Source organism: Aaosphaeria arxii (genome assembly GCF_010015735.1).
Source record: "Aaosphaeria arxii CBS 175.79 unplaced genomic scaffold BU24scaffold_6, whole genome shotgun sequence".
In the NCBI taxonomy this organism is placed as follows: domain Eukaryota; kingdom Fungi; phylum Ascomycota; class Dothideomycetes; order Pleosporales; genus Aaosphaeria; species Aaosphaeria arxii.
The window spans coordinates 1,256,942-1,278,738 of NW_022983479.1; the positions used below are offsets into that span (position 1 = coordinate 1,256,942).

General features: G+C 50.2%; 10 protein-coding genes across 10 annotated transcripts; 3 read left to right on the top strand and 7 right to left on the bottom strand.

Moving 5' to 3' along the window:
• Positions 1–750: 750 nt before the first annotated feature.
• BU24DRAFT_411260 (uncharacterized protein) lies at positions 751–1,454 on the bottom strand (the record flags this gene model as incomplete). The annotated part of the gene is made up of 3 exons (XM_033526041.1): positions 751–866; positions 924–1,272; positions 1,332–1,454. 3 exons carry the CDS (start codon positions 1,452–1,454, stop codon positions 751–753), a joined length of 588 nt encoding a protein of 195 aa, XP_033381868.1.
• Positions 1,455–2,037: 583 nt separating this feature from the next.
• BU24DRAFT_424533 (uncharacterized protein) lies at positions 2,038–4,232 on the bottom strand. Its single transcript, XM_033528530.1, has 3 exons — positions 4,079–4,232; positions 3,082–4,008; positions 2,038–2,981 (listed from the first exon to the last, which is right to left on the bottom strand). The coding sequence occupies exons 1-3, from the start codon at positions 4,160–4,162 to the stop codon at positions 2,211–2,213; spliced, it is 1,782 nt and encodes a 593-aa protein (XP_033381869.1). The 5' UTR covers positions 4,163–4,232; the 3' UTR covers positions 2,038–2,210.
• Positions 4,233–4,864: 632 nt separating this feature from the next.
• BU24DRAFT_349935 (F-actin capping protein, beta subunit) lies at positions 4,865–5,906 on the top strand (the record flags this gene model as incomplete). Its single annotated transcript, XM_033523624.1, has 5 exons — positions 4,865–4,890; positions 4,954–5,259; positions 5,335–5,414; positions 5,461–5,778; positions 5,833–5,906. The coding sequence occupies 5 exons, from the start codon at positions 4,865–4,867 to the stop codon at positions 5,904–5,906; spliced, it is 804 nt and encodes a 267-aa protein (XP_033381870.1).
• Positions 5,907–6,070: 164 nt separating this feature from the next.
• On the bottom strand, positions 6,071–7,113 carry BU24DRAFT_239875 (NAD(P)-binding protein). The gene has a single exon (XM_033522267.1). The coding sequence runs from the start codon at positions 6,988–6,990 to the stop codon at positions 6,184–6,186; it is 807 nt and encodes a 268-aa protein (XP_033381871.1). The 5' UTR covers positions 6,991–7,113; the 3' UTR covers positions 6,071–6,183.
• Positions 7,114–7,648: 535 nt separating this feature from the next.
• On the bottom strand, positions 7,649–9,482 carry BU24DRAFT_452403 (uncharacterized protein; the record flags this gene model as incomplete). Its single annotated transcript, XM_033531185.1, has 2 exons — positions 8,971–9,482; positions 7,649–8,858 (listed from the first exon to the last, which is right to left on the bottom strand). The coding sequence occupies exons 1-2, from the start codon at positions 9,465–9,467 to the stop codon at positions 7,649–7,651; spliced, it is 1,707 nt and encodes a 568-aa protein (XP_033381872.1). The 5' UTR covers positions 9,468–9,482.
• Positions 9,483–10,748: 1,266 nt separating this feature from the next.
• Positions 10,749–12,477, bottom strand: BU24DRAFT_464309 (uncharacterized protein; the record flags this gene model as incomplete). Its single annotated transcript, XM_033532193.1, has 2 exons — positions 10,749–11,997; positions 12,068–12,477. The coding sequence occupies 2 exons, from the start codon at positions 12,475–12,477 to the stop codon at positions 10,749–10,751; spliced, it is 1,659 nt and encodes a 552-aa protein (XP_033381873.1).
• A 254-nt stretch (positions 12,478–12,731) lies between these two features.
• BU24DRAFT_350928 (uncharacterized protein) lies at positions 12,732–15,846 on the bottom strand (the record flags this gene model as incomplete). The annotated part of the gene is made up of 2 exons (XM_033523665.1): positions 12,732–14,476; positions 14,529–15,846. The coding sequence occupies 2 exons, from the start codon at positions 15,844–15,846 to the stop codon at positions 12,732–12,734; spliced, it is 3,063 nt and encodes a 1,020-aa protein (XP_033381874.1).
• A 203-nt stretch (positions 15,847–16,049) lies between these two features.
• BU24DRAFT_424536 (uroporphyrinogen decarboxylase-like protein) lies at positions 16,050–17,407 on the top strand. The gene is made up of 4 exons (XM_033528531.1): positions 16,050–16,112; positions 16,165–16,206; positions 16,257–16,792; positions 16,846–17,407. Exons 1-4 carry the CDS (start codon positions 16,058–16,060, stop codon positions 17,263–17,265), a joined length of 1,053 nt encoding a protein of 350 aa, XP_033381875.1. The 5' UTR covers positions 16,050–16,057; the 3' UTR covers positions 17,266–17,407.
• Positions 17,408–17,434: 27 nt separating this feature from the next.
• BU24DRAFT_493995 (cytosine deaminase) lies at positions 17,435–18,187 on the bottom strand (the record flags this gene model as incomplete). The annotated part of the gene is made up of 4 exons (XM_033534007.1): positions 17,905–18,187; positions 17,701–17,839; positions 17,514–17,640; positions 17,435–17,459 (listed from the first exon to the last, which is right to left on the bottom strand). The coding sequence occupies exons 1-4, from the start codon at positions 18,061–18,063 to the stop codon at positions 17,435–17,437; spliced, it is 450 nt and encodes a 149-aa protein (XP_033381876.1). The 5' UTR covers positions 18,064–18,187.
• A 586-nt stretch (positions 18,188–18,773) lies between these two features.
• On the top strand, positions 18,774–20,963 carry BU24DRAFT_239935 (uncharacterized protein). Its single transcript, XM_033522268.1, has 4 exons — positions 18,774–18,895; positions 19,026–19,245; positions 19,309–20,142; positions 20,200–20,963. The coding sequence occupies exons 2-4, from the start codon at positions 19,140–19,142 to the stop codon at positions 20,532–20,534; spliced, it is 1,275 nt and encodes a 424-aa protein (XP_033381877.1). The 5' UTR covers positions 18,774–18,895; positions 19,026–19,139; the 3' UTR covers positions 20,535–20,963.
• Positions 20,964–21,797: the final 834 nt, after the last annotated feature.

A 21,797-nucleotide genomic window follows, 5' to 3' on the forward strand; every position in this document is an offset into this window, starting at 1 on the left:
TGATACAGCGGTGGTGAGGATTGATGGTTGTTGCGGAAGCGTGGATGCGATGAGGTTGATGTGATTATCTGCACAGGCCATATCTATCAAGCCATGTCCGTCTTTGTTAGCAAGTGTAATTCAACATCAGCCCGTCTCACCTTTGGAGTGAGCTAAATGTCTTGTATAATTCTTGGTATGCTCAATTATGACGCAGTGCATTAATTCGACTTCATCGACGCCCATGTGGAGACAATGTTGTGATAAGAGAGCAACGGCCCGCAAGCGCTGCATAGCGTCGATGGGGCGAGGCTGGAGGCGTCAAGAAACATGAAGCTACCACCAAGGCTTATTGCGACATCTTGCTCTGATTTACAATGCTACATTTGGAGTCTGGAAGCGAACATGAGTAAGAATTCAAACGTTTTAGAGGTAAATCGTTGTATTTTATTCGGATACTAGGCAAGATCAATGACAGAAGCCAAAGTGATACCACCACCTATGTACCAGGATAACCTAATCCGAATTGTAATGCGGTCCGGTAGACAGCGAAAGAGATGCTATTCCGGTACCAAATTCTGTAGCTTTTCCATGAAGCCTTTTGATCGAAAAGAAACCAGGAGAACCGTCACTCCAATATGCCATATCGATCAGTCACCCACCCACCAATCCTGAATGCGCCAATTGAAGAAAACTCCCGAAGGTGAAGGGCGGTAAACGTGTGTAGCAGGTAGAAGAATGCTATCAAGCACGCGGTTGTTGGTCGGAGACTCAGACGACCTCTTCGGTGTTCGACTCGTCGTCGCCGTTGGTGGTGTCCTGGGTCTCGGGACCAGACTCATGCTCGTCAGACTGCTCCTCAGCCTTGACTTTGGCCTCGGTTTTCTCTGTCGAGAGGTATTAGCACACACCGCAAAGTGAAAGAGAAACACTAGAAGACTTACCGGTAGCCTCCTCCTGGGATTCCTGCTTGACCTTGGCACCGCGGCCACCCTTCTTCTTGGGAGATGAAGGCTCACCATCAACCTCCTGCTTCTTAGCAGCGCGCTTGCGAGGAGTCTTCTTGGGTGCGGGAGAACCATCTCCGCCGTTGGTCTCTGCCTCATTGTCGCCATTCTCGGTCTTGCCCTTGGGAGTAGCAGCCGGCTTCTTTGCGCCGCCGCGCTTGGGAGTGGCCGGAGCAGAGCCTGGAGTGCCGCCAGACATGAGCTTGACCTTGATCTTGCCCCAGGCGTTGGACGCGGAGCGGTCATTGGTCATGCCGGCCATCTGAGCGAGCTTCTTGTAGTCGACCTGTGTAGTATGTTAGGTCACTGAAGAGCCTGAAGGTGTTGGAGGATGTGTTTATTTACCTCGGGTGGACCCGACTTGAGGCACTGCATGGCGAAGCTGAGAAGCTCAAGTTCGCGCTCGGTGAAGAGGCCAGAGACAGGTTTGGCGCCCTCGGCGGCAGTGTTGGATCCTTTGTCAGACATGTTGAAGTTGAAGTTGATGATGAGTTAGATGGGGTTGGAAGAAAGAGATGAGAAGAGAAGAAGATGGTTAAGAAGATTGTAGATGCGAAAGAGTTGATGATCAAGAATAGGCGTTAGGAGCGTGGTGTGAGTGAGATCAATGTTGAGAGAAAAGAGATGGAGGATAGCAGGCGGAAGTCAAAGATATATAGGAGGCTGGGGAGACGGTGAGAGTGCGAGAGCAGATTGCGAATGAAGGTGAAAGCGAAAATTGTGCGGTCTGATGCCGCTCGCGATTTCACTCTCACCTCAGAGCAGCGCCCTCGGAAATTGCAGTGTGCTGCTGCTCATTGTGCGAGCGCTGCCTCTCTTGACAGGTAGATGCGAGTAAGATGAAGTGAAGTGAAGTGAAGTTAAGCCTGAGTAAATTGGTGATCGTTGACGAGGCGACTATGGGACGATGAAGCGGGCTCACTGTGTTCTTGACGCACGGCACGGCAGTTTATGCGTCGGTTACCTAACTGTACTGCTACTGGCTGAGTAAGATAAATTAGGAAAGCTATTCACATAGTCAATGAGAGATAGTCAATGCCAAATTGTTGGGGCATATTTTGGGTGGCTTTTTCATTTTTCTATGTTGACTCTAGCCGATGTGCCGGCTCGTCGCGAAGACATATCGCCGCGAGACATCCAACGTCCTCCAATGGACATCCCAGCTTAGTATTATTACATGCACCCAAACACAAGTGGTGTTACAGTTTCCAGGGCGACATCACGCTACGTAATGTTGACCGATATACCTTTCGAAGCGACGACATCCTGTACATAGCCCCATTTGCTACAATCTGCCAACAATCCCCGCAATCCCGCTGCCTTCAACTTTTCTATATCCTCCACACTTCGCTGAACGTCGTGCTCGAGAGCAATCTTGAACTTGTGTCCCGTGAAAACGAACGTTTCATTGTATCGATCAAAAACAACATCCAAGAGGTCTATATCATCTTTGAGGCTTTCATCTCCGGTCATTCGCCACTGTATGATATAGACGCATGCGGCGAGGTATAGCGTAGAACCCAAATGTGGTGAGACTACAAGATCCATGGATATCTTCGAGGCGTCTTTGATCGTTTTCACAATGTTCTTCGCTGCCAGCAATGCACGAGCAAATTGATCGGTTGCAACTTCCTCGTCTGCACCTCTGGCGGAACGGAAATGCAAAATTATAGCCATTAGGTTCAGTGTCAACGAGAGCCAGATCGACTGGCTTTGATCTTCTGTCTGTACATCCAAAAGCGATGTCGCGGCTCGTGGTACACTCAGCCACAGTTTACCGAGATAGGAGTCGAGCTCCTCGCATTCTTCTGCGAACTCTTGCGAGTTCGGGGTGGCGTGGACCGAATGCATCGTTTCCGTGATGCGTCCTAGCAACACATGGGCGATAACAAGATGATGGAAGACATTGATCGGTTCTGCTGGCTTGGGCCGGGAAAGGATGAGGGTATTCAAGCGTCTCGAGAACGGTACAGTCATCGTCGGATCGAGAGTGCTCTGCTGGAATTAGTCTTGCTTTTCGGCAGTGTGTAAGATACGAAGGACTTTGCTATCACGATTGGACAAGGTGGGCGCAGTCGACGATTTATTAACTTACACCAGCAGTTAAACTTTGGAAAAGCTGTTCCGCAATTGGTATATTGACCATGATATGCCGCTCGTCCATGGCATGCGGCCATCCTACTGGCCAGGTGAAATTTCGATCCACGACAAAGAGTAGCCAAAGCGTTCGCCTCAATTCCTCTTTGCCTAGATCAGAATGTGGCCTCTTTTGCGGGAGCCCATATACCGTGTCATCGGTCGAATCCAAACGGTTGAATCCGAGCGCACATATTTGTCGCCATGCTTTTCCCAGGATTAGCCACGCCGTAGAAAAGTCCCCAGAGTTATTGGCGTGACTCATAACACATATTGCAGCTTGGAGCAGACGAACTGGATAATCCGGGTATCTCGTGGACTCCTCGTACAATTGCTTCGCAAGGTCGTACCACTCAGCTTGCCGAGCGCGAATGTTGAAATCGTAATGATATCGTGCAGCAATTGTGCAGATGGCGAAAAGGACAAGCGGACATTCTGTTTGGAGTTTTCGACTCTGGACCTCCTCCAAAAGGGTTTGCTTATGGAAGCAAGGATAGTAGTGGTAGGCGTTCTCAATGAAGAGTTGGACTAGTTCAAGTAATATCTTATCTGGTGGTAATCTTGTGTGAGGTAATAGATCTTCCTCTGGGTTGAATCCTATGTCAACCGGAGGAGGGACCAAATCTGATACGGGAGGGGTCGGACAGCCAAAAGGCTGCTCGTTCAGCAGTGCCGGATCTATTGCTATCTCATCGTTGGTTTCGAGTGGTGGTAGTGCACTCATATCACTTATTCCTTCTAGGCCCATTGGAAAATTGGGGGCAGCTGGAAAGAGTGGTCCGGGGAAAGAGTACATAGACGGTTCCTCAGGCCTATTTGGTGGAGGTGCACCATACTCGCATTGGATGCCCCATTTCCTACATAATGAGCAAGATGGTCGAATGCCCTTTCAGCGGTGTCAGTTTGAATAAAGGGAGGGCGCTGGTGATTGAGTCAATCTTGATGGCAGGACTTACGTCGCATCTTTTCTTTCGATGCCTACAGCTTGAGCAAGCTTGTTTTCGCTTAGCGACAGATGCGGGAGCTGTTAAGGTCTGCATGTTGAAGTCATCAAGATAATCAGCTGTAACAAGAGGAGAAAGAGCAAGATTAGGAGTAGAACGATGATGATATAATTGGATTGGATTGGATTGTTATTGTTCGAAACGTGAAAGATGACGGTGGCGGCGGCTTCTCGGAGGTTCTTTCTCGTGCTCTGATTGGTCAAACGCTTGCATGGAATGTGTCTAAGCCAGGTGAATGTGATTCATACCTCAAGCAAGTAACTATCGAATTAGATATTGATAAGTTATTTAATTATATTTCTATGCTCTCATTATGCTATTTCTGAATATCTCAAGTCGATGTAATGTCTTCTATATCATTCCAAACACAATCTGCTGCCTTGATCGTGCTCAGTGAAGGTGGCAATGCTCACTCACTATAGATAAACAAACACAATACAGAGAGGAAGGAACGTGAGTGAAATTGTAAGATGAACAGATTTTTCCACAGCATCTATGTGCTCTTTCCACATGAAAACATCACACAGCTCATCCATCAAATTGAACAAAAATCATTGCAACGGTAATCGAACGATCAATTTGTATTATCCTACTTGGGCCATGGTTGGCATTGACGTTGGCAGAGAGGTGGCCCAAGCGCATATGCTGGAGGGGCATGGTCATGCAGCTTCTCCAGCACTCGGCATCATCAAAGACCCACGCCTCTTCCACTTCCTAGACCACAGCACAATTGGAGCAATGGCCGACCCTATAGACAGCGCACTGTAAGATACCCCAAATTCCCTCATGATATTCCATCTTGACCGCAGCTGACCGCCATTCTCCAGCGACCTTCTCCGACGCCTCAACCCGAAGGACGTCAAGGCCAACGTCGACCACCTCATCAGCCTAAACCCCGACCTCACCGAAGACCTCCTAGAATCCGTCGACATCCCACTTTCGGTCAAGAAATGCTCGAAGACAAAGCGTGACTTCCTTTGCTGCGACTACAACCGTGACGGTGACAGCTGGAGGAGTCCATGGAGCAACGACTTTGAGCCGCCGCTGGACGACGGCGAGGGTGTTACTCCAAGTGACCGCATAAGGAAGATGGAAATCAGGGCTAATGAGGCTTTTGATGTTTACAGGGAGCTGTGAGTTTTATATCTGGATGGAATAGAGCTTCACGAGCGGATCACATCCTAAGAAACATAGCTGACCGCCCCCAGGTACTTTGAGGGTGGCATTGCAAGTGTGTACCTCTGGGATATGGATGATGGTTTTGCAGGATGCGTGCTGCTCAAGAAATGTACGAAAACCGCTCTACTATCCTCACATTCGCTGATGATTTGCAGCCGTTTCTCCGTCCCCTAAGAGCTCCGGCAGCTGGGACAGTATCCACGTCTTTGACGCCCAAGATCGTGCTCGTACCGCACATTACAAGCTCACCTCCACCGTCATTCTTTCCCTCGGCACCGACTCGGAAGCACTAGGGGGACTTGATCTTTCTGGAAACATGGTCCGTCAAGTCGAAGCCGACATGGCTGTTGAAGACGACAGCTCCCATGTCGCCAACATCGGCAAGATGGTGGAAGACATGGAGCTCAAGATGCGCAACCTGCTTCAGGAAGTCTACTTCGGCAAGGCCAAGGATGTCGTAGGAGACCTGAGAAGTATGGAAATAAAAAAGAAGCGCGGTCGGAGGTTCTCGCTGACGGAATTTATAGGCATCGCACCGCTCAGTCAGACGAATCGGGACCGAGCAACGCAGCGGGAGATGATCAGTGGCATTGGCAGGTGATCGCTCGACAGGATTCGACGGCGCCACATAGACATCAATGAATACCAATCCATTCGAATGTATGCGGAAACTGTGGCTCTTGCGTGCGTGCTGCTTGTACTTACGAACCGAAGAGTGAGGAAAAGGCGTAATTAACTGATCTTTGATGATTCTTCTTGATTACTATATTGATACGTATCTGCTGACGATGACACGAAAGAATAATCAGCACGGAAACGAATTAATTGGAATTACAGTTGACTACACCACAGCCTCTAATACCACCCACTACATCCTATCACACCAGAAGTCGACCACCATCCGAACTCGCGGTCTTCCCCGTAACAAACCAATCCCTCATCAACCACCCATACGCCTCCGCCAGATCCTCCGGCTGCCCCAATTCCCCCGTAACACCCCCCTCCCTCTTCATCTTCTCTAATCCATCCGGCCCCAACATCTCCAAATACCCCTGGAGCAACTCCGTCTGCACCGCACCAGGCTCAACCTGATTCCACCTAATCGGCTTCATATCGACCGCCATGCCCCTCACCAGCCCGTCGGTCGCCCCTCCCCACGCCGCCGCGATCGACCACCCAGGCATCGGCTTCACCGTGTTCGTCCCGCCAGTCACAGTCACCGACGACTTGTGACTGACCGGCATGTACTTGCCCGGGTTCGTCGCGAGGACCTTCGCAATTATGACCGGCGCGAGCCACCGCACTTTGAACCCGTCGAACACCGTCGCGGGATCCACAGTCTCGACTGTCGGCTTCCCGTTGATGTCCCCCGTCGCCGTGAACACGATGTGATCGACCTTCTTCTCCCCTCCGTTCGTCGCTTTCTCGAATACATCGATCAGCCCTTTCTCAAGGTTCACGGTGTCAGACAAGTCCAAAGCGAAGCCGGCAACCTTGTCAGAAGGAAGGGACGGGTAAAAGCTCCGTAACAGCGTGACCTTGTCGTCGACTTTCGGCTGCCGGGAGCCAGAGATGGTCACGTTGGCGGCGTTGGACAGCGCCATGGAGGCTGTTGCGAAGCCTATGCCAGACGTGCCGCCGAAGATGAGGACATGTCGGTTTGTGAGACGGTTTTCGTGTGCCATTGTTGTTGTTGATGAATGGATGGTGGATGTTGTGTTGTAGTTGAAACAGTTTTCTGCGTCTGGGAGATGGGAAATTGGGTAATTGATATCTTGTATGAGTATCTAATAGCGAAAATGTATCTACTTGACTATTTCAACCTTATATACATATCTGTTATCACCCTTTCGAACAATTGTGCTCGGCGTATTTTTCATATCTCCATCATTCCATCATTTATCACCGAGCCCGCTCAAACTCTCGAAATCCCGCCTCCGGCTTAACTCCCCGCTCGTACGTGGTTTTTTTTTGCGCTCCATTTCGGGCGGAGATGGGTTGAGTGCGAGTACTATTGGATCTGTAGGTGAGGTTGCGCGGCGAGCGGGGTGGCGAGCGGGATGCATGAGCGGCCTGGAGCGGAGTGGGCGGGCACGGCGGGCATGGTGGGCGGGCAACGTCAGAACGGCGACTCGTTGATCGGATGAGCACGTCGACGAAAATTAGGTTAGATAATCCTCAAGGAACTTTATTCGAGGAAGAGTACGAAAAGAAGTAAAAAGAAAATATAAGAAATCGAGGTAAGGGGAGAGAAACAAATGTGTTTTCATTTCACGTTCTCCATGCATCATGAAACTCGTTGCTATATACGAACATCTACATGTCAAAAGATATATATAATAATCAGGAAACCAACTTAAACACGTCCCCACCCCCCAGCATCTCCCAAACCGCGCCCTTCCTATCTCCCACGACACTCGCACTCGTCTCCCTATCATCTAGCTGCTCCCACACATGCGGCGTACCAGTATACCTCCAGATGCTCCCATCCGCCCTCCTCGCATAGATATAAATGCCCACCGCAAACACTGACACGACATCCCCTTCATCGTCGATGACGACCCAGTAGTACTTGACCGACTCCAGCCAGACAACGAGTCCGTCGGATTGGAGCTTGTAGAACTCGGTGCCGCCGGTGACGATCTGCGTGTTGAGTGGATTGACGTCGACGATGGTCCAGCCGCTGCCGTAGGGCCAGGTCGAGCGTACGAGGTCGCCGTTGGTGAGGAGGTTCCAGATGGTTTTCTGGTCGGTGACGGCGATTTGTTTGCTGTTGCGCGCCTTTTCGATGGTCGTCCAGATGAGGCCGTTGCCGCTCCAGCGCGCGACCCAGCCGTCTTTGCGGCGGACGTAGATTTGGTCGGAGGCGGCGACGATGTCGACGACGTTGTCGGATGGAGCGCCGATGTATTGCCAGTTGGAGCCTGTGCCTGAGTAGCGGTACACGGAGCCGTCGGTGTGGCGTTGGTAGATGTTGCCGCCTGCGCCGGCGATTTGGGCGGTGTCTTTGTTGGAGTCGACGACTTTCCAGGCGTTCGATGAGGGGGTGTAGGAGAGGACTTGGCCGGATGAGCGGAGTTGGTAGAGGCCGTCTAGAGCGGAGGCTGTATTTTCTAGAGGAGTGGAGACTTGGATGATGTCTTTCGTGCCGGAATTCGTGTCGATGCGGTTCCATCGTGGGTCCTTCCAGCCATACAGTGTGTGGATTGCGGCGGTGTCGTCTGGATGCATTGGGCGGATGATGCCATCGTAGTATGGCCACATGATGGCAGATTCGACCTTGCTGTGGGAGAGGCCAAGCGCGTGCCCTATCTCATGGACAGCGGTGAAATTGAAGAGACGGTCGTCAGCCCAGTTGTAGTCGTCGTTGAAAGTCACGTTGATGAGGCCAGAGGACATTGTCAGACCATCTGCGATCATGTTTGTATATGCATACCCGGTTTCTGCAGCGCCCAGAGATATGAATCGTATATGAATGTCAGCACGAGGTGTCGAAGTCGAGGCCTGAGTAATGGTCAGAGGAAGAAAGGCCATCCATTTGTCGAATGCAGCACTACCCAGTTGTTAACATTAAAAGCCCAATAATCTCTACATCCCCGTTCCATAGCAGCGGGAAAGGGAAGGCAAACTAATCTTCCCAGTCATCGAGAAAGATTCATCCATACCTGATAATAGCCCTCTGTCTGTCCTGTGATAGATCCGCCGTGTAGTTAACGAACCGATAAGTCAACGCTGTACGATCCCACTTTGGTCCCCAGAGCACATATCTCTTATGCATAGTACTGTTATCGACTATTGCGTCGGACTCGTTATATGGCTGGACGGTCGCGCACTGAGGCCTGCTCATCACCGTCTCCATCCGCTCATCGTAGACACCAGTCTCTGGCTCTCGGAGCACTCGCTGAATCTTCCGTATGGCTCGCGGCATGTCCGGGTCTCGTATCGTATCATTTCGTCGGAGCCATCCAAACAATTTGAAGAAGTCATGAATGTGTTTAGCTTGTCTTGTTCGATTTTGTCGCCATGTCGGATCGAGAGTGGGTGAGGAACTTGGTATCACTGCAAGTGTTCTTGCCAATATCTTCTCAGTCCTGTCCGGGCTTGCGGCATTGGCTAATGAAAGGGTGCACAGGAGGTAGGCCACGGTAGTGGGAATCTTCATGCTGGCGATCTGTAGAGGGAATCCCGTAGCTATGGTTTGAATATGCAGTATCACCCACCAGATTTTCACTGTCCCAGAAACCTTGGAGTGTGAAAATCAGCACAACGAGACAATCGGCTCATTGAATCTGATAATCGATGATTATCTACAGACGCAGACCAGTGTCATTATAATGAGACAGATTCCATTTCCTCGAGCGAAACCAGCATGTACTTCACGGATGCAACATATCCGCATTAGGGCAACGACTTCGTATATGCTCTATATGATGAATGAGAGGGCATACGTGTGAAAGCACTATAGCGGGCCGCTCATGCTCAGAAAGCAGGCGGGTGGGGATCGCTCGTATTCGGTGCAGTGGATTGTTCTTTGGTTTCTATTTTTCTACGGCCTGGGTTTTGTATATTAGAAAAGGCCTCCCCTCGTAGATTGGAAGCTTGAGGTAGACATTGAAATTGAGTTTTAGGAGGGGTTCATGACTGGTGAGCGGAGCTGATCCATGCGGCAATCACTGGTCGCGGCTGAGTATTGGCAACTGTGTATTGCTTAATTTGGCGGCTGTATGTGCGGATGGTATGATCGGCATGGAGTGCTGCACGATTTGGCTGATTGCGCTCGTTAGGCTAGGCAGATATTAGTGGCCCTGTGCAACGTTATATATGAAACCCCTTGGAGAAATGTAACTTTGCCGAGTGCCCAGTCGAAATTGCCAGATGACAACAACGCCAAAGACTGTTAAAGAGAACATGTCGATAAAGAAACAGAATTCGAGTATTTGACTATGGTGATGATTCCTCGTTCCTAGATCTAAAGATTAGCATACAGCAAGATCTGAGAATGCCGAGCTTCAAGATTAACCTGAGCACCTATGCATGCAAATCTGACACTATACTGTATATTGAGCAAGAAATCTCGGCCTCCTGCGAAACTTCGGAACCAGCAATGTCGGACAAATATAGAGATTACCGTCTTAGGAGTTCTAGGCGCCAGCACTTAAATCGCGAGGCGGAAATATCTCAGTCCGCCCAATCGCTTCTTCACGCCGTAGCAGCTTGCCGTGGTAGGGTGAGAGACACAGAGACAATGAGAAAGTAGACCTTGGAGATGAACAACTGGTCCTGGGAGACGATTTGTACCATTTCTGCAGTGTGCATTGACTTGAGATTGTAGTGTCAGCGTGCTGCGAAATATGCATTAGCAAGACGCTACAAGTCACCAATGCCAAAAGAAATGAAGCTCTATTATCATCTATAGGGTCTGATGCTTTCATGATCAAGTCCCTTAGCTCTCAGACTGAGCCAGCCCACACCGCGGGCATTCAGCGAGTGTACAATACCAAGGATGAAGACGATCTTCCTCTCGTTCCTTCAGAGAAAGCTCATATTCCATACTCGATGCAGACGCAGACGACGAACGTCTAGAAGGCGTGGCCTTGTTTTCCTCGACTGGAATACCTGGCGCAGACCTAGAAAATGAACGTCCCGTAGATATGGACTGCTTTTGCTCGACTGGGATGTCTTCGGAAAAACGGCTAGGACTAACGAACTCCCCTTCTACGTTCGCGTCAATCGTAGCATCGCAGGTAATCTCTGGTCCAGCGAGAAAGGGGGGCTCAAGCACCCACGAGAGCCATTCATGGGCAGCCTTCGAATTCCATTCTGTTGACCATGGTATGGCATACTCAGGAGCCTTGTTGAGACTACGCATCACAGAATCTAGATATTCACGTTTCGTATGCACCTCGCTCTGATCGTCTCTCTTGCTGTCCGATTTATCGTTGGTCTGATCGCCTTTGGCATGAATATCGCTATCAATGTCTGGTTTACCATTGATTCGATCGCTTTTCGGATGATTATCGGTACCAATGTTTGACTGGGCAGGCAGGTCCCAATTTGAAGATGAGTCGCCCCATACGCTATCGTGTCCAGGCAAATCGCGCTCTATTTTTCGCTTGGGGACGAGGGTAACTGCTGATGTTGACTTTGATATACTAGATTTGCTTGACAAGCCTGACTTCTGAGACGTGGTGCACTCTCCCATATCAGGATGCAATGTGTGCCGTGGCCTGCCATTGACGGTTCTTGCTTCGTAGGGAAATCCACGAATCAAAACAGCAGCTTCAACGTCCGACGGGTCAGTATCACCAAGTTGTACTTTTAAAGCTCGACTGTTCGTTATTGTGGTTGCTTGACTAATCTCATCTTCGGCATTGAGAAAGCTGGAGGGCCCATACGGTAAGCTAACGATAGGATCCGTCCGTGAATCTGCGTGATCATCCAAGTTGCCACTTTCCGCCTCATTCAATGATGGTGGCGAAGATGCAGACTCGGGTTCGGAGCGGTCGGTGCCACTTGATTGTTCGTGTAAGGATGAAACATGGGAGGATTCAGTCGATTCAGAGCTGACCGTAAGACACTGCCGCAAACACGTGCCATCGCCAGTGCATTTAAATGCTGTTGCAAGATATCGACGGACCATGGAAAGGGGACAAGTTGGACCTAGAAAGTCTGACATTGGAAACTGCTTTCCCCTGGCTCAGCATCAGCATGCTATGATAAGACTGCAATAATTGTGTGCACAAGAATGCAAACTTTACTTACAGCCATGCGAAATTGCACACTGTCGTATCGCTCAAGATTTCCCATGATCTTGGAATTACTGTATGTGAGAAGGTCAAGTTGCATACCGGGTGTCCTTGCTGTTCGACTACAGGCCAGGCTCTGTAGACCACTCGCACAAGCGCCATTTTTTCTGCCATGAGAAAATAGACTTGAAGGTCAACATCTAAGTTAACGCCATCGCTTTGCATTGTGATAGGGACCCCGACACTTTGTATCGACTCGAAGGTGTCAGGAATTGGTATGAGCATGGATGACAAAAGACTGTGAAGTCGATCATGTGCAAATTGAGTTGCCTCGGAGCGAGCGCTGTCTTTGCGCATGATGCGAACTTTAGTAGGTAGGCGCATGCCTGTGGGCGAATTGGATAGCCATTGGTATCGCTCGTCCATATTGAGTTGCGATGAGAAGATGATGTTTTGGTAGCTCAACGAAGTACGCAGTAAGTGAAGATGTTCCGGAGTGAATGCAGAAATATATGGGTATTCGCGAGAACGATGTTCGCTGTGCTGAATAAGTGGAGATAATGATACATGAAGAAATACAAGAGATGAAGTCGGAGATAGTCGTTGCGCGTAGTACCTTCCTCGGATGATACCTCAAGCAAAGGTCCATTTTGAACGGTGGCTTGCGGAAAGCGCTATCCCTATTTGTTAGCTTCGACAAGTTCAGTTTTTGGTCGATGAGACTTGAGCTCAGCAAGAACCATTGCAGCTATCGTTACTGCTTCTTCGGGTAACCCAGCAACCCGTGCAACCTTGAGTGCATGGCTTTCTCGATTCACACCTTTCCGCAGACGGTGTACATAAGAGAATGTTCCGTCTTCCTTCTCCGATACATCATTGCAATAACATGCTAACTTTTCGAAACCATTCGTCATATCGGCGAGGGCATGGAAGTGGGTTGCAAACAATGTCCGGCATTGATTCTTGTGATAAAGATGATGCAGGCAAGCATATCCAACGGCGATTCCGTCTTCTGGTGTTGTGCCTCGACCCACTTCGTCCATGATGACGAAAGAGCGAGGTGTGGCTTCCTTGAGAATCTGAGCAGTCTCCAGCATCTCCACCATGAAAGTTGACTGGTCCTGATACAGATTATCTGCTGACCCCACTCGACTGAAGACTTTGTCTACTAGCCCAATCTCGGCATACTCAGCAGGTACGAAAGAACCTGTTTGTGCAAGAATGGAGATGAGGGCATTTTGTCGTAGGTATGTACTTTTGCCCGCCATGTTTGGCCCAGTGATGAGCCAGATACGCTCGTTGTCTCCGAGTAGGCAATCATTCACAGCGAACTTCCGCCCCTGATCGATCAACCCAGCTTCGACCACCGGGTGACGGCCGCCAACGATGTTATGCGACGTACCCGAGTTCAGGATGGGGCGTACAAATTGTTTCTCGACGGCGAGTAAGGCGAACGCGCAGGCCACGTCAAGTTCGTCCAGCACGGCTGCATTGCGACGCAGCTTGACCAGGTTTCGTACAACATCCTCGCGAAGGCTTGTAAGGACTTTCTGCTCTTCATTACGAATACGGTAACGTGTTTCGTCCATCTGGGCCCCCAATTGTGTCCACTCTGGGACTTGGAACGATCGCGTAGATTTGCTGGTACTGAGGCTCTTCGGATAGTGTGGAGTAACCCGAGCAACGTCTTTACCTTTCACATGGGCTATATGAGCAAGGTTTGGGGTCCATTTTAAAACTAGACTATACGCCGAGAGTTTTTCTCGTAGGCCCAACTCGAGCTGGGATTTCGAGTCGATAAGAGATTCAAGAGTATCATGCAGCTTCTCTAGATTCTTGCTCGCGCTCCTTTTCATGATCCAGATGTCGTCCCTACCATCCGTAGCGGGCTTGAAAGAGGGAGCAATCACATGAGGCTTAGGCTGGATTCTTTTGGGAATTTGTTTGAGGTCCTCCTCTCCGGCTTCCTTTCCAAGGACATCTTGCGCAAGGTCTGTCATTTCCGCCGCTTCGTCATCTTCAATGCGATGCTGTTCCAACAGTCCCTCTTCATCGATCGCTTCTTCGATCCGTTTCGATAGTGAAAGGGGTGTACCTAGATCAAATCGTTTGATTAATCTGGGCACACATTGCCGGCGACGCTGCTCAACTTCCTGCTTTTCTTTGCCAATAAAAATACTACTGCGCGTTTGCGAGTGCTCTTGAAGCGTATTGACAAGCGTGACTGTGGTCGAAATAGTCCTTGAAAGTTCAAGAAGATCATCCGCGTCTCCACGACCAACCGTGAACTTAGTGACTAGTCGGAGGGAGTCGAACGTGTGGCTAAGTAAAGTTATCACGTCTTGTCGTAATTGTGGGTACTCTATCATTTCTTCGACAAGATCAAGGCGTTCGTTGATAGTTGATAAAGACATTGAAGGGGCAGCTAATTCAAAATCAGTATCATGGGGTATCATTTGTTTGACAAGAGCTCTTACACAAACGCTGGGTCAACAGCCTGGTTCCACTATTTGTAACCGTCTTTTTCAGCGAATGAAGAAGACTTCCTTCGTAGGTTCCATCTCGTATAGTGCTTCGTATTTCCAAAGCTCTAAGACTGTTCCTGTCAATGCTCATATGATCGTCGGGTTGGTGCCGAACCGGCGCTTGTAGTCTTGTCCTTGAGTCCAACAGCTGGTGTTTGACGTAATGCAAGAGGGAGCCACCAGCAGCCACCTCAGAGTTCGTGAAGTCCGAAGTATCGAAATCAGCAACTACCTCTTCGAGCATCGGTATCCAATCCTTAAGAGTCAACTGGTTATCCGCCGGCCGCTGAAAAGTAATGATATGGCCATCGTCCTGCAGGATCGAGACGATACGCGATTGACCGTCCTCTTCAAATTTACTATCCAAAACAATCTCACGCGGTTTTATCCGTGCCACAACCGAGGGAAGTGATGCGATGTCTGTGGTCTGGGTCGAGAAATCTCCACTAGAGAGATCGATCCAAGCAAGACCAACCTCTGTCCGGGGAAGATTGAGCATGGAAGTAACACTTTGACTGCCAGGACTTTTCACAACGGCGTCGTTGACATTCAGGGCTTCAGGGTCAACGTGAATGCTCAGAAGGTAGTTGTTCTGCCAAGGGTCCATGAAATGCTCATCGATCAACGTCCCGGGAGTCACGATACGGGATACTTTACGCGAATAGAGTGATTCGCCTTTGGCCCTGGTGGCAGCATCATTGAGGAACTCGTCACTAATGGCAACATGCTTATTCAAATCCTGCACGAGAATCTTGAGGTATCGATCGAGTTGATAGACGGGGAAACCAGCCATGGGCACTGCGGGTCGTTTACTGCCCTTTTGTGCTTTTCTTCTCGACTTCTTTATATTCAGTGGCGGTGCATATTCATCGGCATGTTCGAAGTATAGCTCATAAAAACCACCAACGCGTGTCAGGAGGACGCAATGGCTAAATTTCAGCATGTTATTCCGCACCTGCTGAAGAAGCGGTGGATACTCTGGCTCGTCAACATCCTGAGGTGGGAGGGGTTCGCCATCATTCCCAATGATTCCCTGCGGCAAATCTTCCAAATTAACCTGCGTCTTCCTTTTGGCACCACGAATTGGGATGTATGAGAACCGCGGTTGGCGAGGTTGGTTTACACGTGAATTCGCTTTTAGACGCGTCGAGCTCAGGTAAGGGAAAGCAAGCGAACTGACGGATGCCTGATGCGGAATCCAAGGGATTCGTCGACCCAGCTTGGACAAACTTTGGTATCGCAGTCCGTTCGAACCATGCTTAAGCAGCATGGTCTCCTCTGATGCCGAGAATCAAGAGTGAGCTGTGGGGATCGCGGTGGCATAGATCGTCACAAAATATAGCCTTAGTTGCACCTGATTGGGACTAGCTCCACCGCCGCGGGGCATTCCGAGATGATTCCGCATTCTCATTAATATACAAAACCGAGGCCAGTTTTCGAGCAGACGTCGCCTGAGCTTATACTTCGACTTTACGACAATCATGGCGCCCCAATTTGAACCCATGAAGAATGACCTCATTCTCCGAACTGCGCGAGGTACACAATGCCATAGAGATTGTCGAACAGCTGACACTAATTCTTCGCATAGGTGAGAAGGTGGAGCGACCACCCATGTGGGTAATGCGACAAGGTGAGCTTTCATGAGCCTTTGATGCTATTCAGACACTGAGAATTTCGTAGCTGGACGATACCTCCCCGAGTACCACGAAGCAAAGGGCAAGAATGATTTCTTCGAATGCTGCCGGTCACCCGAGATCGCCTCGACACTCACCCTGCAACCTATTGAGCGCTACGAAGGTCTCATCGATGCCGCCATTATCTTCTCCGACATCTTGGTGATACCGCAGGCAATGGGTATGGAGGTTATAATGGTGGATAAGAAGGGTCCGCACTTTCCCGAGCCATTGCAGTCGCCGGAGGACAAGCAGTATAGGGAGATTATGGATCGTAAAGTCGACGTGAAGGAGTCGTTGGACTACGTATACAAGGCCATTACCCTCACACGACAAAAGCTTAAGGGAAGAGTTCCATTGATTGGTTTCTGTGGCGCTCCCTGGACGCTGATGAGCTACATGGTGGAAGGTGGAGGCAGCAAGTTCTTCATCCAAGCGAAGACATGGTTGTTCAAGCACCCAGAGGAGAGCAAAGCGTTGTTGCAGAAGATCGCAGAGCTTTGCGTGGAGTATCTGGCACTTCAAGTGCAGGCTGGAGCACAGGTTCGTGATCAATGATCACCCCAAGACGAGCAGTATTGGCTAACAACGACTAGATGGTCCAAGTATTCGACTCATGGGCAGGAGAGCTCTCGCCGGCCTCTTTCAAGGAAATGTCTCTGCCATATCTTACCCATATTGCAGATAACCTTCCCCGAAGGTTACAAGAGCTTGGTCTCGAGCGCGTCCCCATGACTGTCTTCGCAAAAGGAGCATGGTACGCCTTGGATAGTCTCTGTGACACCAACTACGATGTCATCGGTCTGGACTGGCTGCACGACCCTGCGGAAGCGTACAAGATTGCACGCGCGAAGGGAAAGACCCTCCAAGGAAACGCAGACCCGGGTGTCTTGTACGGCGGACGGGAAGCAATCACCAAGGTCGTGAAGGAAATGGTCACCGGCTTCGGTGGCGGCAAGCAGGGATGGATTGCCAACCTGGGTCACGGTATGTTGAGTCCGAGTTGCATTAATTGATGTGTTTTGATATTGACTTTTCCTAGGAATTACACCGTTCGTCAATCCCGACGATCTCAAGTTCTACTTCCAACAAATACATTTCTATACATCCTCATAAGTCGTCTCGGCGGCCGTATCAAAAGTCAAGATATAATCAAGTCATATAACTAAACCCAAATGTTGGGTACTACTCTTCACCAATATCCTCGTTCCTGTGAGATTGTTAGTGGTGTAATCTAGTTCTGTTGCATTCTAGCATGACGTACCATTCTGCCGGCTTTTCAGCAATGAACTTCTTCATGAGTTCTTTGCACTTCTCGCTCTCTAGCACGACGACCTCGACTCCTCTTTGCTTCAGATACTCTTCGCCTCCTAGGAAAGTCTTGTTCTCGCCTACGCAACATTAACGCTACCGAAATCGACAGATGATAAATTAACCAGGAGAAGACTGACCAATGACTACACGCTTGATACCATACATGAGACAGGCACCGGTACACATATCGCACGGCGACAGTGTCGTGTACATCGTAGCACCGCGATATGTACCAGCCGGCAGCCTTCCGGCGTTGTTCAAAGCTGAGATTTCGGCCTGATTCAGGAATCAATTTGTCAGTCGAGGAAACACGGCACACATATTTGGAACAGGCAACAAACATGTAGAATGGCACTCCCCTCCTGGATGCGCATATTGTGGCCTCGTCCCAGTACCTTGCCATCAGCTGAGACAAGTGCTGCGCCGATGGGGACTCCGCCCTCGGAGCTGCCCTGCTCTGCCTCCTGTAGGGCTGCCTTGAATCCGATATCCGACTCCATGGTTATTTGGCTAGGGGAACCTGGTTACTAATAGTCACTCGATATAGCGGAGTGTGTGAGGGAGAACAAAGATGTTATGAGACAGGCATACAGAGGACAAAGAAAAGGAGGAATGCTATCGAAGTGGGATTATGAATTTATTGATTACGGAGTACATACTATTAATATGGATCTGCTAGTCTCTGAGGGTATCTCTCTTCCCGTATTACGATGAAATGTACTGTAAGTCGACTCGTATGGGAGAATTTTAAGACCATCTGGGATCGATTTCCTCTCCCGGCCTATCGCGATAAGAGTCGATCATCCGTCTCGGCCGCTGATTGGTCGGCGCATGTTTCGCCCATGGAAATCTCTAAATGGAACGTTAGTCATGCATCCCCATCCTTCTACATCCATTCCCCCATCCCAATAGACAACCAAAGAAACAGTTTTCTGTCCCTTTTTATTCAGTTTCTAAATATTAGAGTGGTATAATAAATATTTATTCGCATTGTCGGCGTTTTCTATTGTCTTACTCGCACAATTGAGCTGCGGCGAGGCTGAAAGTTGGCTGTGGAAGGCCATAGAATCGCACCGAAGGTTCGGTCGGCACAGCCGATTTGCTCCAATCCGGTTGGCCATTCCATTCTTTAACCTTCTTTTAAGTCCCCCAAAGCTTTTTCAACGCCGTCCACGCCTCTACGCACGCCTATTGTATTCCCAATACCCTTCAAATAAAACATATCACCTCCGTTTTCTCTGTCAACCACCCCAGAGACTTTGGAATCACCCTTTCATCTTTTCCTCATAGAATCACTTCCCAGTGTTGCACGGCTCCCCACGGTGAAGCTCGGTGAGTTCCTCCCACTTCTGCTGAACAGTCAGCCTGCCTCGTCGTTGCCACAGTGCGGCGAAACCTCCCCCCTTCGAGTTATTCAATCGTAACAACCTCCACCCGTATTAAGACCCGCTGACCGAATAAGAACCAGAAGATTCGACCCTTCGCGCTCCTCATTAGATCTTTTATTACGATCCTATAAATACCCAATACCCCGCCATCCCCCTCCTTTCTCCGGTAATCGACACAATCTACAACTATGGTGAAAGACACAAAGTTCTACGAGATCCTCGGGGTCTCCCCAGATGCGACTGAGGCTCAGCTTAAGTCTGCATATAAGAAGGGTGCGCTCAAGCATCATCCAGGTATGCTCTCCCGCCCAGTCTCCTCGAGAAATCAAAAGTGAGCCCCAGGCTGACACAACCTAGACAAGAACGCACACAACCCCGAAGCCGCAGAGAAGTTTAAGGACCTGTCACACGCGTACGAGGTCCTCTCCGACAGCGATAAGAGACAGATCTACGACCAATATGGTGAGGAGGGTCTCGAGCAGGGCGGTATGGGCGGCGGCGGCATGGCTGCCGAGGATCTGTTCGCACAGTTCTTTGGCGGCGGCGGCGGCCCCTTCGGAGGCATGTTCGGCGGCGGCGGTGGTGGTATGAGGGAGACCGGCCCCAAGAAGGCGCGTACGATCTCTCACGTCCACAAGGTGTCGCTTGAGGACATTTACCGCGGAAAGGTTTCCAAGCTTGCTCTCCAGAAATCCGTCATCTGCCCCAAGTGCGACGGTCGCGGAGGAAAGGAGGGTGCGGTCAAGAAGTGCACAGGATGTGATGGTCGCGGTATGAAGCACATGATGCGCCAGATGGGTCCTATGATCCAGCGATTCCAGACCGTCTGCCCCGACTGCCAGGGCGAGGGAGAGATCATCCGCGACAAGGACCGATGCAAGCAGTGCAATGGAAAGAAGACCATCATCGAGAGGAAGGTCCTCCACGTCCATGTCGACCGTGGTGTTAAGAGCGGCCACAAGATCGAGTTCCGCGGCGAGGGTGATCAGCTTCCTGGCGTCGAGCCTGGTGATGTCGTGTTCGAGATTGAGCAGAAGCCCCACGCTAGGTTCCAGCGCAAGGATGACGACTTGTTCTACCACGCTGAAATCGATCTCTTGACTGCCCTTGCCGGTGGCCAGATCCACATCGAGCATCTCGACGAGAGGTGGTTGACCGTCGACATCATCCCCGGAGAGTGCATCAGCCAAGGTACGTTGACAAAGAAACTCATCACAGATAATGATCAGAAACTAATTATGACAACAGGCGAAGTCAAGGTCATCCGCAACCAGGGTATGCCTTCATACCGACACCACGACCACGGCAACCTGTACATCCAATTCGACGTCAAGTTCCCCGAGCGATTGACCGGACCCGATGGTGGCAACATCACCCCCGAGCAGATCAAGGCCTTGGAGAGCGTCCTCCCCCCTCGTGCGCCTCAAGCCTCTCTTCCTCCACCAGACGCCATGACTGAGGACTTCACCCTCGAGGATGTTGACCCAACAAGAGAGCAGGCCCGCGCCCGTGGAATGGCCATGGACGAGGATGACGATGACATGCACCCCGGTGCCGAGCGCGTCCAGTGCGCGTCGCAGTAAATGCATAACGAAGACATTGCGGGATGATTAATGGCATACACGATGAGGGTGGGCGGGAATTCAGCGTCAGCGTGCGGAGCGGATTCGACACAACCGGTCTGGGCACGAAATACGAACTAGCATTGGGGTCGGGTGTTCAGAGAGCGCGAGCGACGAAGCCTCTATTGGGCTTCGGAAGCTAACGTTCGGATTTTCGGGCAGCACTTCGAGTGCTTTCTTTCAGTCTCAAGAATTTCGAATCCGCTGCTCTCTGTTAGGAGTACACAACACCTGCGTTTCCCTTATCATACCCCTTCCTTCCCTGTTTTTGCTTGCTTTTTTGGTTCCTAGTTCCATCTATCATCCATCTTTTTTCCCCCTCGAGCTTTCTTATAGACCATGGCGGGCTTCTTCTTCTTCTTTCAGGACTGGCTAAAGACCCGCCTTTTCTTCCCCTGCTTTTCTTGTTTTCCAAACTTCTCGAGGGACAAAGGAGGCGTTTGAATCAATTCCCTGCAGAAGCGAGCATAATACTTCTTATCTGCTGCTGCTATGAACGGACGGACGATGTTGGGATCGTGGGAACGGGGATTACCGGAGTTTGTATAGCGTGGCGTAGGTGTGGCGGTGCGGTGCGATGGAGCTTGTGACCCTTTGGTCACGTGGCTACACACTCTGAAGGCATTGCAAAGGAGATGGATGTATGGGACGGGCATAGCATGGGCGGGAGTGAGCAGTATTAGACACTTGTAGAAAAATCGGAGTTGGTAATTTCAAAACACCCTCGTGCCTTTGCTACATGCAATTGGTGATGGCTGCCGTTCGTCGACATTCAATGTGAAGGATACTATCAATACGGACGACACATCCCCATGTGAATGCGTGCAAACAATATCACGCCCCATGATTCTCCCTACGAACGAAATGTATCCCATGACACACCCACACCCTCATTCCCCTCCCCCTCCCACACGTTTCCCCTAGCGGAGGAAGCACTATATAATCCCCCTCGCTCCCTATTCCCTTCCTCCTTTCTTTCTTTCTTTCTCTTCACACTTCTCAAACTATCATTCAAACTTTCCAAGTTCGCCTCTCAAACTATCATTCAAACTTTCCAACCTCACCTCTCTTCCTTTATGTGCGGAGATGGGGAAAGAAAACATGCGAGACCCAGATTCCATGTGGAGCGTGCAAACTGATGTTCGAGTTGTTCATGAGCGTCCCTCGTCCGCTGGCGATACGACGATAGAATAACGGTCCATGTGCGGGAACAGCGATCAGAAG

Excerpts from the sequence above, each read along its gene's own strand:
- BU24DRAFT_424536 (XM_033528531.1), top strand. The coding sequence starts at position 16,058 with ATGGCGCCCCAATTTGAACCCATGAAGAATGACCTCATTCTCCGAACT. Across the intron at positions 16,113-16,164 it reads CATTCTCCGAACTGCGCGAG|GTGAGAAGGTGGAGCGACCA; the intron begins GTACACAATGCC and ends TTCTTCGCATAG. Across the intron at positions 16,793-16,845 it reads AAGTGCAGGCTGGAGCACAG|ATGGTCCAAGTATTCGACTC; the intron begins GTTCGTGATCAA and ends AACAACGACTAG.
- BU24DRAFT_239875 (XM_033522267.1), bottom strand. The coding sequence starts at position 6,990 with ATGGCACACGAAAACCGTCTCACAAACCGACATGTCCTCATCTTCGGC.
- BU24DRAFT_424533 (XM_033528530.1), bottom strand. The coding sequence starts at position 4,162 with ATGCAGACCTTAACAGCTCCCGCATCTGTCGCTAAGCGAAAACAAGCT. Across the intron at positions 4,009-4,078 it reads ATCGAAAGAAAAGATGCGAC|GGCATTCGACCATCTTGCTC; the intron begins GTAAGTCCTGCC and ends CACCGCTGAAAG. Across the intron at positions 2,982-3,081 it reads TCCAAAGTTTAACTGCTGGT|AGCACTCTCGATCCGACGAT; the intron begins GTAAGTTAATAA and ends TAATTCCAGCAG.
- BU24DRAFT_239935 (XM_033522268.1), top strand. The coding sequence starts at position 19,140 with ATGGTGAAAGACACAAAGTTCTACGAGATCCTCGGGGTCTCCCCAGAT. Across the intron at positions 19,246-19,308 it reads TGCGCTCAAGCATCATCCAG|ACAAGAACGCACACAACCCC; the intron begins GTATGCTCTCCC and ends GACACAACCTAG. Across the intron at positions 20,143-20,199 it reads CGGAGAGTGCATCAGCCAAG|GCGAAGTCAAGGTCATCCGC; the intron begins GTACGTTGACAA and ends TTATGACAACAG.